General features: G+C 40.1%; 3 protein-coding genes across 3 annotated transcripts; 1 reads left to right on the forward strand and 2 right to left on the reverse strand.

The window, feature by feature from the left end:
* Positions 1-1,689: 1,689 nt before the first annotated feature.
* Positions 1,690-6,450, reverse strand: med19a (mediator complex subunit 19a). The gene is made up of 6 exons (XM_083980827.1): positions 6,122-6,450; positions 4,979-5,101; positions 4,507-4,640; positions 4,206-4,302; positions 4,014-4,108; positions 1,690-2,128 (listed from the first exon to the last, which is right to left on the reverse strand). The coding sequence occupies exons 1-6, from the start codon at positions 6,327-6,329 to the stop codon at positions 2,063-2,065; spliced, it is 723 nt and encodes a 240-aa protein (XP_083836953.1). The 5' UTR covers positions 6,330-6,450; the 3' UTR covers positions 1,690-2,062.
* Positions 6,451-6,678: 228 nt separating this feature from the next.
* pmf1 (polyamine modulated factor 1) lies at positions 6,679-10,713 on the reverse strand (the record flags this gene model as incomplete). The annotated part of the gene is made up of 5 exons (XM_083980828.1): positions 10,461-10,713; positions 8,160-8,265; positions 7,977-8,077; positions 7,340-7,535; positions 6,679-6,744 (listed from the first exon to the last, which is right to left on the reverse strand). The coding sequence occupies exons 1-5, from the start codon at positions 10,661-10,663 to the stop codon at positions 6,679-6,681; spliced, it is 672 nt and encodes a 223-aa protein (XP_083836954.1). The 5' UTR covers positions 10,664-10,713.
* Positions 10,714-11,790: 1,077 nt separating this feature from the next.
* tmx2a (thioredoxin-related transmembrane protein 2a) lies at positions 11,791-15,156 on the forward strand. The gene is made up of 8 exons (XM_083980825.1): positions 11,791-11,990; positions 12,150-12,210; positions 13,191-13,304; positions 13,541-13,617; positions 13,978-14,084; positions 14,412-14,477; positions 14,570-14,699; positions 14,808-15,156. Exons 1-8 carry the CDS (start codon positions 11,802-11,804, stop codon positions 14,985-14,987), a joined length of 924 nt encoding a protein of 307 aa, XP_083836951.1. The 5' UTR covers positions 11,791-11,801; the 3' UTR covers positions 14,988-15,156.
* The last annotated feature ends 73 nt before the right edge of the window (positions 15,157-15,229 follow it).

Consider the following 15,229-nt stretch of genomic DNA (forward strand, 5'->3'; position numbering starts at 1 on the left):
CATAGAAAAACATTTTTTAAAGGAAATTTCACAAGGAAAAATATGACTGATTTTTTTTTAAATTCTGACCCACAGTGTGTGTCAGTGTTGTTAAACACTTTGTACTGCTTTATGCACAGAAATGAACTAGTGTGTGTATAAAATATGTATTTAAGTGTATTTTTTATACTTTAGCTGCAGTAGCATTCAAAAGGGAAGCGTTTGTTTCTGTATGTTATTTTGTAGTGTGCTGATCATATGATTTACTGTGTTGTCTGCTTTTGCTTTTTTTGTCATGTATCGATTTGAAGCAAACAAACCTCCAGCAAAATTGTATTTTGTAAATAGAAACTGAGGTGTGTCTTTTATTTTATTATATATTCTGCTTGCTTTACTATATATTGGTGTGTACAGTATATTACAGAATATGAACCAATGGCTGAGGAGTCAATGGCTGCAGTTGAACTTGTTGATTTGTCTGTTGTGATGTTATGAAGTTGCAGTGAAAAGACAGATGTAGCTGCAGCTGTTGATCCCCTTGTTGTAGCCAGCCGCACATGAAAACAGAAAAGTGTACATTTCTTCCAAAGTGACAACAAAATGTATCTGTTCTGTACATGTTTGTTCTGCACACAGCAGTAGTGTCATGTAGATTTTAGAAATCAGTTGTAATGTATAGGTTTTCATTTTTCAGTAGGTCAATTTCAGTGAGACAGCTTTAGGTTTTGAGCATTAGACGACTTTTCCCTCCTTCTAGGGTGCATTCTTTTCTACACGTGTTCATCTATCACACTGTGGATGATCGAGACTCTGTGCTTTGTTTCCTTTCTGTGCCTTTGCTGCCATCCTGAGTGTCAGCTTATGCCTCTGCCAAATGTTATCTTTGTAAACCAAAGCCATGATTAGGGACTGTAAAGGTAGTTGATAGTACAGTACATTTCCTCAGGAGGACATACAGAGGCAAAATAACACAACTGCCTTACGACAAAATGTTTCATCACCAAATTGGCTACACTATTTTGATTTTCATTGATTTTTTTCCAGGTGTTAATTCAGCTTGGTGGTCATTTTAGAGGCTGTGGTTTGTGCTCTTCGTTATAACAACTGTTAGGTGTATTTCAATCACTGTTGGGAAGGTTTTCCAATTTCCGTTACTCTGTCTTCCCTCATGTCAGTGTTTTATATTTTAAACTATTTTACCAGCAGTTCCAACAACTATCTGACCTCTTCGTACCTCTGTAAGACACCTTAAACGTCCCTGTTGAAGCTGACAAATACTGCCAAAGGGCCTTAATGTCACTCCGCTCTGCTTACGCCTTTGTAACTGAGATTTACTGTATTGTACTTGTTACCTAAATTGTGTGAAGTTCAATCATTGCCTTTACTGTCTCCACAACAAAATAAACATAGATTTACTGTAGCTGTATCTTAATATTGTATCAGATACACCAAGGTGTTTGTATGTTTTTGCTAAATGTACGCATTTCTTTACCACCTTCAATCAATATATCCAGCTTGTGCATTTGAAAAATAAATGTATGAATGTAAATGTATTATTAGAGTAGCATTTTTCTTTTATCATCCTTTTAAATGGAGCAGCAAGGTGCCCCAGAGTCAGTGGGTCACATTGTTTAAAAAAAAAAGAAGCCAAAAATCAAAATTCAAAAAGGAAGTCTTAAAAAAAAAAAAAAAAAGGAGAAACAACCAAACTATAATAACCAATGTTTATTTGATTTTGGCATTATGGTCAAAAGATATCACAACAAAATTAAAGAGGGACATACATACTGCGCCTGCTCAGTCATCCACAAAACCACACAGCTTATCAACACCAGCTTTCTGCCTTTTACACTGCTCTGTAACATGTCGTCCTGAAATCATCCACATCCACTGTGTTGCTGCTCCTCTCACTCTCACTCAACAAACAACCGCTTTCATCCTTTCAATCTTCCCCTCTCTCATCTCTCAACATACGCTCAATAATACAGTGATCTGTAAAACATACGCACCCACACGCATCCTTTTACAAAATGGACAGTCACACAAACATTCAAACACAGGCATGCACACAGTGGGCTCCTGTCTATCTGAGGCTATTGCTGTTGGGTTGTGATCCCGCGAGGCCGGGGTGGTCGGGACTGTGGCGGTTCTGGAGGGGGACAGAGCAGCAGTAAAATACACCGTTTATAAAGTTCATTCAAGTTTGCATTCATAATGAAAGATGAGACTTTGCTTTACAGTTGGTATGTACAGTTATGTGCATCTAATTTGAGACGCTGAAGCAACAGACACAAAGTAAGGATGTAATAGTAAGCGTAGTCTCATTAAAGGGATAGTTCAACATTTTGGCAAATTGGCCCATTGCCATATTCCCTATAGTTTTAGCAGTAGGTTCGTTACCTTTATTTGTCAGTGCAAGCTATTTTTAGAACGGCGGAGCAGCAGGCTTGCTCAGAGCAAAGCTACGGAGGCTAGGGGAATTTCTCGGTTTCCCTCATCAAACTCATCAAATACACAATCCAAAAACTCCAAAACACTTTGGTGGACAAGTTGTGACCTGCACATTCATCACACTATGAGATAATAACGGAACGTTACGAGACAGAGTAGCGATTATGGCAATGGGCCAATTTGCCAAAATGTTGAACTATCCCTTTAAATATTGATAAAACCTCGATATTCATATTTAAGATTATTTGGGCTAAATGCCACTGATATTCAGCCTCTTCTGGTCAATCACAAGCTGATTAATGAACGTCCAGGGATCACAGTCTCACAGTAGACCAAACCAAATTGTTTAAACCAGATTAATTAATATTTTGATATTGAAATTAGGGCCGGGACTTGATTAAAAAAATTAATCGAATTAATTAGAGGCTTTGTAATTAATTAATCGCATATAAATATTCAACCTGAGAACAGTGAGAAGCATTTTTTTTTCACATGGATTTTAGTATACCATTGAATGACTGAAAACATAAGCTTAAGCATTCAAGGTGGTACTTAACCAAGACCAACAGACTAGGGATGCAAATTATCGATTAATTCATTAATCGATATTTGATACAGATTAAATGGTCTTTCCTTCCAATACACTATGATGATTACTGTAGTATTTAACTAGGCTACTTAAATCACAGTAGCATAAACTGATTTGTTGAACTCAGTCTGATGTAAACATTAATAAAACTCAGTAACCAGGCAGCTCCATGTTGTCCCTGTGTGATGTTCAGGGACAGGTCAGGACAGTCTGAAGACAGACAGCTCTGAGGGTGAAGTCCTATCATAATGAGATGAGCTGCACCTGTGACAGTGACAGGTCATAGATATAGCGCTGCAGCTGAGCAATTAGCGCTATATAGCGCATTTAGCGTGCGCCCGTGTCTGTGTATCTATGTGCAGGCAGAGATCAGAGATGGTGTTTTAAATAACCATGCTAGCGTTTCACCAGCTCTCTTCTCTGCCAGTCAGCCTCTCAAACTGCCGCCTCTCTCGTGTGCGGGCGCACCGCACGTAGACACACGTGAGGAAAAAAAAATAAAAAATTTAAATACCGGTAAGTGCGATTAAAATGCGTTAATTTTTGTGTAATTAATTAATCGTAATTAATGCGTTAAAGTTCCGGCCTTAATTCAAATGTCTTTGAGTGATGCAAAATTTCTGAAGTTTGTACTGTGATGAGGTTTGTTTCATTTTACTTACTCACATTATATCCTCATGGCATTACGCTAAGCCACTTGAAGACTTTGCAAACCTGCTTTGCTGTAGTTTGACCACAAGTGTGCAGTAAAGAGTGAGGTACAATGTGTTTTTGACTGAGACATCTTCACTCGCAACAAGCTAAAGCTTGTGCATAAATTATAAATGACCTAAAACTGGATGTTTTGTATTTGGTCTACCTTTGTGGTTTTTAAGTCAGGATTAGGGTTTTGGATGGAGCTTTATCTTTGTCCATGACTGCAGTAGGATCCATAATGACATCTACACCTGGCAACTCTGTGGCTCACTGAGGTTTTGCAAACGCATTTACTTACCTTCTTCTTTTTCTTGTCTTTCTTCTTTTTCTTGCGGTCAGGATCATCGTCCCTCTTTTTCTTCTTCTTCTTGGGATCAGAGTCTGATGGAGTTTCTGTGATGTTGAAAAGAAGCAGGTCAGTAGCCTGAAAATATATATATATATTTTTACATTCCTTTGTGTTTGAGCACATGCACAGTTCATGTTATACCTTGTGGTAGTGGGTCCTGTGGTCGATGGTGTTTGTGCTTGTGTTTGCTCTTCTTCTTTGGAGGCTGTATGTGCATCAGTCTGTACTGTTCTGGGAGCTGAGGAAAAAAATACAATTATATGCGTGTAAGTATTTAACTAAACAACCTAATTAAAAAGTATAACTGGTTTCAAGCAGGTCTTAATATTCTAACTAACAACAAATACCATACCATCATAACTGATGCGATTCGTTTCTAAAAAATGTGACACTTTTTTACGTCTCGTGGGTAAACGTGTTGTGCATTGTGTTCAGTTAGTACCGGTCCTGTGTGTAGTCTGAAGCCTGTGAGCAGGGCACCGGTCAGTGGGCTGAAGGAGTTCCCACACACTGGAGGCTTATCAATCAACGAGCGCAAAGAGCTGCCGTCCTGAGTGCCCGGGCAGTCGATCATACCTGCAGCAAGAAGAAGGAAAAGCAGCAAGTTTGAATGAGTGGTGAAAGTGACAGACAACAAAATACAGGTACCCTGTACCGGTAGCTAGATAGGAAATGAAATAACTTACATTTACGTATATAAACATCTCTGCAGGAGGTTAAAGTGTTCCTACTGAAAATGCCAGTAAAATGTTTTGAACCTTTGAGAACTCAATTTCCAGAGTGAGGCTCCCACAATGATGACAAACAAAGTAGAATCAACATCTATCAAAGATTAATTAGCTTGTACACTAATGTCTCAAGTGTGCAGTCCAGTCCTCATCATTAACACCTCTGCCACTATATTATAAACCCACCTGGTAACTCTGGTAGGAAGTTGCTGAGCTTCTCCTTCACCTTCTTCCCACAGAACTTGTTGTAGGCGTGCTCCAGGTTGTAGTGCGTGATGAGGTTGGTGTTGCCCGTCAACTCGTTTCCCACTGAACACACAGGTTCATGTTAGTCCATACAATTTCTCAAGCACTCTCTGAAAGTCCTTGTCACATAATAATAATAATAAATTTAATTTGTGTAGCGCTTTTCAAAGATCCAAAGACGCTTACATAGGACAAGCAAAAGACAACACAAACAGGTACAACGGGTTGAGAGGAGAGTATAGAGGGAAACGTCAAGGGGAGAAGCCAGTGGGGTGAAGGTGGTCAGGGGTACGGGAGGACATAGGCTTGGGAGAAGAGGTTTTAAGGTGGAATTTGAATATAGTATAGTAACCACCTCAGATTAGATAGCAAAAAAACATTGCTGGGTGTGACTAGAGTTATGTTTGATGGTTTCAGGAAGACTGAGATACAGAAAGAGACGTTTGGACTGCATTTGGACTATTCTGTAATGAGTTGCCATATGTCTGCTCCATTTGTCCTTTTTCTTTTTTTCTTTCTTCCAAGTTTAGTTTGGTGTGTTGTTTGTGGTTGTTGCTTTATTAATGCATTATGTGGCCTGCTTGATTCAGAATAACTGTTTTTGTTAAATATTTGAGCATGTATGTGTACATGTATATGTATGTGTATATTCAGATTGAGTATATGAACTTTAATATACTGTGGACCCCAGGAAGTACAGTCCCACTAATGGGGATCTTCTATAATAATAATGTTAGTTCAGGGATGCCCATTGCTGTGGTGGTTGTAGTAGCAGTTACATAACATCTAACATTAAACACGCACCAACCTTAAAACATGAAACACTTGTTCATGTTTATGGTGTCACACACAGTTAACAACATAGTAAGTAACTTCACCAAGCAGCAGTGTTGTTACCTAGAGAAAACAGGTGAGCTCATACCGGCAGCTAGCTCTGCTAACACTTTATCTTATTGGATAACATCGGCTAGCCTAGCAGCACTGTTTACAAACTGCCTAGCAACCCTTCACGGAAACTACACTCTTAAAATAAAACAGAGAAATAACACAAAGCAGCAATAAGAGTCAGAGACAGTAAATTACCTGGTAGCTCCCGCAGTAAGTAGAAAGGTTCATTCATGGCTCCGGGTTTCCGCAGAGCAGGCCCTTCATCCCCGAGCTGCGGTGGCATCTGCCCCGACATGGAGACCTGGTTCTGCGGGAGAGGCGGCGGAGGTTTCCCCGGTCCGAAAGCCAGAGACGGTCCCTGAGCTTCGTTTTGCCCGAACATAGTTGTAAACATTTCCGTCATATCTTATCTTATCGTGAGTAATACATTGATGTGGGAAGCCGGGTGGTGGTTTTTTCTTCAGGTTGTTTTCTGTACAGTCGTGATCCACCGTGAATCCTTCCGAGTCTCTCAACTACTCGACTTCTTTGTGGCATTTATTTTCATGTCCCACGTACCGTAAATACTGGCAGTAACACGCACATTATTACCGTAATGATTGGTGTATGATGATGGACCACACCATAAGGTCACAGAAACACAACAGAACGTATTTTATAGGGACTTTTAAGTTTATTTTAAGACAAACAGACAGAATAAACAAAATCAATATGTACAGTTAAATTATTTGATGAGTAGATACATTTGAAGATCACACATCGAAGACGTCAGCGGGGGAGAGAGACGACGCCAACCTTTCAAACTCTGTGACTGAGGCCTGAGGTTGGGGGGAAAAGACAATAAAACTCACTCAATGCAAATCTACCTATGGTTATGTTGTAATGGTAATATACAGTATATAAATTTGTCCCTCAGCAATATATCAAACATTTTGACGTGCAAAACAGTAGAACCCCAGATTAATTTTATGAGTCCCTTATTAGATTTCATGATATATTCAACCCTCTTGCTAAAAGCTTTGAGTCTCGAGTGTGTTAAATTTAAAACACTAAAGTAAAAAGTAAAATACTGAAATGTTGACTCAATGATTCACATCTGGGTGCCTCACACAATCTGCTCTACAGGAAAACACAGGTTATGAGAAATCCTGTCACATGAAACACCTGTTAAAGTATTCAGGCAAATAAAAGTATAACACTGTATTTTCTTTGTATTATGCAAAAGGGCTTTGGTATATTCCATTAATTGTTATCCGTAATTTATGAGAACAAATACACAATTTTAAACTTGCTTACATGTGAATCTTCTTAGGAAGTGAAAAAATAAACATCTTAAATGCATTTTTTTTGTGAATACTTTCTTTGCCAGCTCCAAATTGCTCTGTTACTGATATTAGGTCTTTCCCCTCTTACCTTCCACTCATCAACAGCGGCTGAAATGCGGTTTTCCGTCTGAGCGATACTCTCTCTGCCAGCCAGAGCCTTCTGTGCCAGTGCAGCATTCTCCGCTTGGATCTTTTTGAGCTCCAGTCGCATGTAAGCTTCCTGCTTTTTATAGTAGGGCATCAAGAAGCTGCAAAAGTCCTGCTCAGGAACTCCACTGGGCCTCCTAACAGAAAGTGACATTGTAATGGTTTCAAATGTCTTGTCTTTTAATCATATAGAAAAATTTAGATATTCCAGTAATGCAACATATAATGTATATGTAACAATGTAAAATACAGTGTTTGAACAATAACATTGCTTAGAGTTTAATACAACAATGCACCAGCAAATTATTGCTGCCCAAAAGTTACCCTCTTTGTCCATTTTTATCTATCTATCTGAATTACAGTGCAAATTATACATTATTTGAGTACTTTCAGTACTTACAATTACACATTTGACCAACAACAGTTTCCATACAATTAATTTGGTTATTCAAATAAGTAAGATGTCGAGAGAAAAGGGTGTTTTATAGGAGAAACTAAGCGTAAACAGTGCCTAAATGATAATTTGTTATCATAGTGCTATAAGCGCAACAGTTTTTAATGTTTAAGTGTATACTAACCATGCAGGCTCTGGGTTGTTCTTGGCAGCGCGCTCCAGTTTGTCCAGCTCATTCAGTTTGACCTCTAGCCGACCTTCTTCAATCAGTCTGGTGATGTCCTCCTGCAACACAAACACAAAGACAATATACCTTCTTATTTGTTGCTGATTTTCAAACATAGCGTTAATGTATTATGCTACACACCTGTATTGTCCTCCGCAGCTCCTCTGTGAACTGTTTGTGAATGCTCTCCATCCTCTGAGGGTTTTTCTTGTACAGTGGACGAAACGTGCTCGCAAATCTGTTAAAACTGTGAGAGAAAGCAGTGTCAAGCAAAAGTCATCACCAGACCTTTTCTTAGATAACTACATCGAGAACTAAAATGTTTGGTTATTTAATAATTTAAAACAAAGAAAAATAATTTATAACAACAATTTACTACTACTTTAATACTGGATAACTTATAATTATATAAATACACACAGGTGCTGGACTACTTGTAGTTCTCTCAAATATCTTATATTGTTATTGTTCTATTGCTAAATAGAGCGCCTTGCAAAAATATTTATACCCCTTGAACTTTTCCACATTTTGTCACGTTACATCCACAAACTCAAATGTGTTTTATTGTAATGGTATAGACCAACACAAAGTAGTGCATAATTGTGAAGTTTTTTTTTACAAATAAAAATCTGTGTGGCATGCATATGTATTCAGTCCCCCTGAGTCAATCCTTTGTTGAACCACCTTTCTCTGCAATTACAGCTGCAAGTCTTTTGAGGTATGTCTCTCTCTACCAGCTTTGCACATCTACAAACTGCAGTTTTTGCCCATTCTTCTTTGCAAAATAGCTCAAATTGAGTCAGATTGAATGGAGAGCATCTGTGAACAGTCTTGCCACAGATTCTCAGTAGGATTCAGGTCTAGACTTTGACTGGGCCATTCGAACACATGGATATGCTTTGATGTAAACCAGTCCATTGTAGATCTGGCTGTATGTTCAGGCTCGTTGTTCTGATGGAAGGTGAACCTCCGTCCCAGTCTCAAGTCTTTTGCTGCCTTTAACCGGGTTTCTTCCAGGATTGCCCTGTTTTTAGCTCCATCCGTCTTTCCATCAACTCTGAGCAGCTTCCCTGTCCCTGCTGAAGAAAAAACATCCCCACAACATGACACTGCCACCACCATGTTTCACCGTGGGGATGGTGTGTTCAGGTTGATATGCAGTGTTAGGTTTCCGCCACATATAGAACACCATGTATCATTATCCTTCCACTTCACAATTATGCGCTAATTTGTGCTGGTCTATTACATAAAATCCCAATAAAATACATTTAAGTTTGTGACTGTAACGTGACAAAATGTGGAAAAGTTGCAAGGCACTGTGTTGTGTTTTTCTCACAAGAGGTTTTGCATTTAACTATGCAATACTCACTGTATATGAAAACTACAGGTGATATTATTGATCAAAAGGGGAAAATTAAATGAAAAGCAATTGGCAAATGTCAAGTAATTTTTCACACAGAATAGGCTTTATGCACAGCCCCACTACTTCCTGAACTTTAGCCAGCTCCTTTATTTCCTGTCTTACATTATTGGACAAACTGATTAATCCAGGTGTGTCTGACCGTTGTTGTGAGGTCAGTGTAGTAGTGGGGCTGTGCATAAAGCCAATTGTCAAACATTTCATGACTCAGCCTCTGAAATATGAAGATTTGCTTCTGTTTTTACTTAATGTTATTTCTGTTTAGAAAATATATTATAAATATTATAGCTGCTGCGCAGCGATGGGTCGGGTCCGGGCTACTTTTGGGCAAATTTAGGCAATTCTGAGCAACAAACAGGAGAAAAAAAGTTTACCACCTTCTCTGCGTAAACAGTGTCACAGCTCTTGTCAATCAGATTTATTTGTCTTTTTAATATTGGTACAGACAGGGCAGTTGACCTTATAATGTTCAATTTGCATCAGTTGAGGATTGAACCCACAACCTCTGGAACCAAAAATATGTAGGTATATACTATATACTAATATATTTTATTTTAATATTTTGTTTCATTATTTAGGAATGTATCAACCAATCAATCAATTTAGACAATAACCAGGCTAATCTATCATTTGTTTGAGGATATAGTTTAAACATGAACTCCACCTCAGTGATAGATAGCTGAAGTAGCATTTCAAGTGACATTTTCGAGTCAGGGCTTGTAGTGATTTACTGCACGTTAAGGCAAAGCAAGGCGAGGCAATTTTATTTGTATAGCCCGTTTTTACAAACAGTTTGTCTCAAAGGGCTATAGCATCATAACAACATCCTCTGTCCTTAGACCCTCGCCGACTGAGGAGGAAAGGGGTCTGAATACGTTTTCCACCACTGCTGTGTAAGTAAGTCGCGTTTTTAAATGTAGTGACATTTACATGGCACAAACTGGGACTACAGTTTGATCGGTGTATGGTCTTTTCGACAGAGTTTGGTCTCTTAACCCCACAGACTGTGACTGTAATGTTACCTGGCGTGTTCAATGAACTTCTCCAGACTCTTCTGCATCACCTTGTCGAACAGCTTCAGCCTGTTGTACCGAGCTGCGCTCTCCTCCGGCGGCTTGTGGACGGACCCGGGCTTTGAAACCTCTCCCGTGGCTTCATTTGGCTGTTTCTCAGAGGAGTTATTACTTACAGTCTCTTTCTCTTTTCCTACGTCGCCTTCCTCCATTTTTTAAAAATCTTCCTCTGTTTACGTTTTGCACTACCCGCCAATTCGACTTCTTCGTCGTGGTTTAATGGCGACTGGGCTCTTCGCCGCCTCACTGCTGCTGCTGCTGCTGCTGCCGCCTCCTGGTGAGAAGTAACTCCGGCAGTCTCCTGGATAATAGTCTACCTTTTGTTTTTGTCCAAATCTCTTAATTCAGCTTCTGCAGACCAGACAGTAGCCTACAGAAAGGTACATATCAGCTTCACATGACATCAGAGCGTCTGCGTTAGTGAAAGAAAACCGCAACATGAATCCTACTATATCTCCTGATGTGGCCACAGTAAGTTACATAGAAAAATAAAGTAGGCTAATTAATTAAAGTAGAGTAAGATAATAGAGTAAAATATTAGAATGAAAAGGAAGAAAAAAACACGAAATAAAAAAAACAAAAAAACAAATAGGCTACATAAATAGGTTTTATGGAACAATGTCAAAATTTACCTTTGGTGTTTTCTCACAGATGCATTATGAGAACATAAGCCCCGCAGTGAGCATGTAAAAAGCCTTCTCGGCCCTCCTGTACAAATGAGCAGGACACCAAGACTGAGACGCAAAACACTGTTAAGTTTGTCATTGTTTTGCTTAGTTGTGTATTTACTTTGTAGTCCTATTATGTCCCCAGTCACTTTGCAGATCCTTTTGCATTGCTTTGTAGTCATGCTGACGCACTTTGTGGATTGTGGTATTATGTCCTATGGCGATATTAACTTTTATTCTTCACTGGTTTGAGGCTGTTTGAAGTTATTTTACAATACTTTGTGTTTGACTATCTCTTTTTTAACAGTCCTTTGTAACACAAAGAGATTATTAGGCTATACAGGAGCAGTTCTGCTCCTGTATAGCCTAATAATCTCAGACCTCTCCTGGATAACATCATGGATGTAGCCTATTATACTATCATGATGTAAATAAACGTGTGTCAGATCTACGGCAAACGCCTGTGTCCAAATACTACTAGGTACTAAAAAAAAAAAACAGTTTTCTTGGCGCAGGCGCAGGCGCAGCTGGCCCCGGCAGCTGCACCTCCACTGACTCCTTCAGCTGTCACTGCTCCTCTGCCCCCGCGGTGACTGTGCTGTGGACTGTCGGCGGTGCCAACATGGGTCTGCTCACAGGACTCTGTACTTTCTTGTACCATTTGCCTCAGATTTACAAATGGCTGCTGAGACCTTATTATCTCACGTCGTTCTTCATGACCATCGCCTTCCTGCTGGTGCGAAAGGCTCCGGGTCTGTGCGAGCACCTGGCGACCCAGCGCGAGGACGGCAACTCCTGCGACTTTGACTGGGTGAGCACGCGCTGCGCTGCGGTGCGCTGCGGGGCTATTGGGCTAAATATGGTGGTGGGCTGGTGGTGGCCTCCAGTCGGCTGCTGCTGCTCTCACACGGGTTACTCATAAAAGTTGTTGCATGTTTTTTGTTTTGTTTTTGTGCTTGTGTTTTTACAGAGAGAGCTGGAGATCCTCATGTTCCTCAGTGCAATAGTGATGATGAAGAACAGGAGAGCCAGTAAGTAAACCCACCCTCACCCCCACCTCATGACCCCCAGGGGCCCAGAAACCTCATGATTACAATGTCAGATATTGTGATGAAAAGCTAAAACATGAGATATTTACATCACATGTATGATCGGACCCCACTGTTTTAGTTTATACTATGCTCATTTATTGTAATGTTTTGTATCAAACTGATTTTATTTATTTATTTGATTTGCCAAGTGTCAAATATTAATATTCCATCATTAGAGGACTGTAAGTCTATAACCACCAGCTATTTATCATCATTATTGGGCCTAACAGTTTAAAAATTAAATAAATCAGTTTATTTTTCAATGTACAAATTATAGAGAATAGTTCAAAATGGGCATTATTTTTCAAATAATTTAACATATTTCAATTGCTGCTGATTCACCACTACTCAATGGGGGATCAAGAGGCCCCAACAACAAGCCTTGTAGGAGGGTATTGCCCCTACCCCACCTCCTTACACACATACACACACTATTATTTATGTGTAAACCACCTGGCGAGTGTTTTGTTTACACCATCAACAGCCTCATTGTTAAAGACGCTTAGCTGCGACTTGTCAGTGATGCTCAGTTTAGGAGCTGGAAACCTACGAGAAACTTCTCTTAACTCCTTTATTCCATAGTGTTTACATAGAAAGACCCCATCCCCCCACCACTACCACCACTGTGTTTCACATCACAACCAATGACAAAGACACTGGGTATTTGTTTCCTATCACATGTAACTGTTAAACTATTAAGTCAAATAGGTGATTGTGGCTTCATACTATCTGTTTTTATGAGTCACAGCCATGAAGTGCTATAATAAAGACTTGGCTGTGCTGTGTAAACATTGCAGTGGCAGTGTAATCTCCGACCTTGTAGCAACAGGCTGAAGGTTATTTGTCTGGTTCATTCATTGTTCCTTCTCTCTGCTGCCTGTTCTTCTTCTTCTTCTCCTCTTCTCTTCTCTCTTTCTCAGTCACACTGGAGCAGCACATAGGAAACTTATTCCTGTTCAGTAAAGTGGCCAACACCATCCTCTTCTTCAGACTGGACATCCGGCTCGGCATCCTTTACCTGGCACTGTGTGTCGGTCAGTGGCCTCATCATAGTCTTTGTAACCAACAGGCAAACACAGAATGTAAATCATAGATAGATAGATAGATAGATAGATAGATAGATAGATAGATAGATAGATAGATAGATAGATAGATAGATAGATAGATAGATAGATAGATGACAGAAAGGCTCACACAGTGTTTTTGCTGTTTCAGTGGAAACCTCTTTGACCTCATATCTTGAGCCTGTTTATCTCTGCCTTGTCTCCAGCGTTCGTCATGACCTGTAAGCCTCCTCTCTACATGGGCCCAGAGTACATCAAGTACTTCAGCGACAAGACCATAGATGTGAGTCTCACACTATTCTGTGATTATGAAGAACTGCAGAGTTGTGATTATGATTGTAAATCTCTTATCATGTATGAAGGTGCAATTGTTGTCTTTATAATTTGTCACAACAAAAACTGTTGATTTAATTAGTTGAAAACTTAATGAGAGAAGCTGTCAGACCAACTTAGCAGAGTATAAGTAGAAAAGACACATTTTCCACTAAAATGAACAACTGCAATGCCTACAGTAAATCTGTCAGTATTATAATAGTGTGATTAGATGACAGGTTTTTTAAATTATAAAAAAATATTTTTAGAGGCAATTTTTTTTTTTAGAGCTCTACACCTCTGGTCTAATTGTGTGTTATTGAGTCATTAGGAGGAGCTGCAGATGGACAGCCGCATCACCTGGATTGTTGAATTCTACGCCAACTGGTCGTCTGACTGCCAGTCCTTCGCTCCCGTCTTTGCCGACCTCTCTCTCAAGTGAGACCCCCCCACCCCCACTTTCACTCTCGCTGCCTCTTAAGCTAATGTATTGTGTAAATAATGAGCCTCCCAGTAATCAAGATAGTGAGGTTTACAGGTTATATTCCAGTTAGTTTCTCAGCTGCCTGCGACCACTGCAGTTTATCAGTCACCGTTAATGAAACATGTTTAGGTCTTACTGATATAACGTACTTCAGATTTTAAACAAAAATAAGCTGTCAGGTGCATTTAATGTTATCTTCTGTAATGACATACTGTACACATTGTTAAATTATGCTTTGGTTCTGCAAGAGAAATGTAAATACCCTCCCCTTTGTGCTGCAGGTACAACTGCACTGGACTGAGGTTTGGGAAAGTGGACATCGGACGCTACGGCGAGGTTTCAGAGAGGTGAGCAGGTGTAGTTAAATTAACACAACTATATTTTTGACATTTTCTCCGAGCACAGGCATTGACTGCTCCCGTGACTCATTTCTGAACAGGTACCGGGTCAGTACCTCCCCTCTGGCCAAGCAGCTGCCTTCACTGGTGCTTTTCCAAGGAGGACGGGAAATTATGAGACGTCCAATGGTGGACAACAAAGCGAGAGCGGTATCTTGGACTTTCAGTGAGGTGCGTCTTGTCTTGTCTGTTGGATAAGCTGCGCAGCGGTGTGCAGGCAGGTGCTGCTTGCCTTCACATGCCCACAGCTGTTCTAATATGAAGCTTACTCATCCGTAGGAAAACATCATCCGGGAGTTCAACCTCAACGAGCTCTTCCAGAAAGCCAAGAAACTCAACAAAGGCCGTGGGGCGAAGGGAGAGGAACACAGCGGCTCTCAGCCAGGAGAGGGCAGCAACGAGCTCCACGACGACGCCGACAGCCAGGAGCAGCCCACAGAGAGCAAGAAAGACCAGTGAGGTGATGAAGACGACACCGAGGGGAGGGGAGGGCGGAGCTGCATGGAGTCTCCGTTTCCCCAGCCTTACGTTATTGCTTAAGTCCAAAATATAAAGAAGTGGAGTTCAACCACTACTCGATGTCATCTCTACATTAAAGGGATAGTTCAACATTTTAGCAAATTCATCCATTGCCATAATCCCTATAGTCATAGGAGTAGGTTCATTACCTTTAATTATTGGTGCATGTTGTTTTGAGTACT

Source organism: Trachurus trachurus (genome assembly GCF_905171665.1).
Source record: "Trachurus trachurus genome assembly, chromosome: 10".
NCBI classification, from domain to species: domain Eukaryota; kingdom Metazoa; phylum Chordata; class Actinopteri; order Carangiformes; family Carangidae; genus Trachurus; species Trachurus trachurus.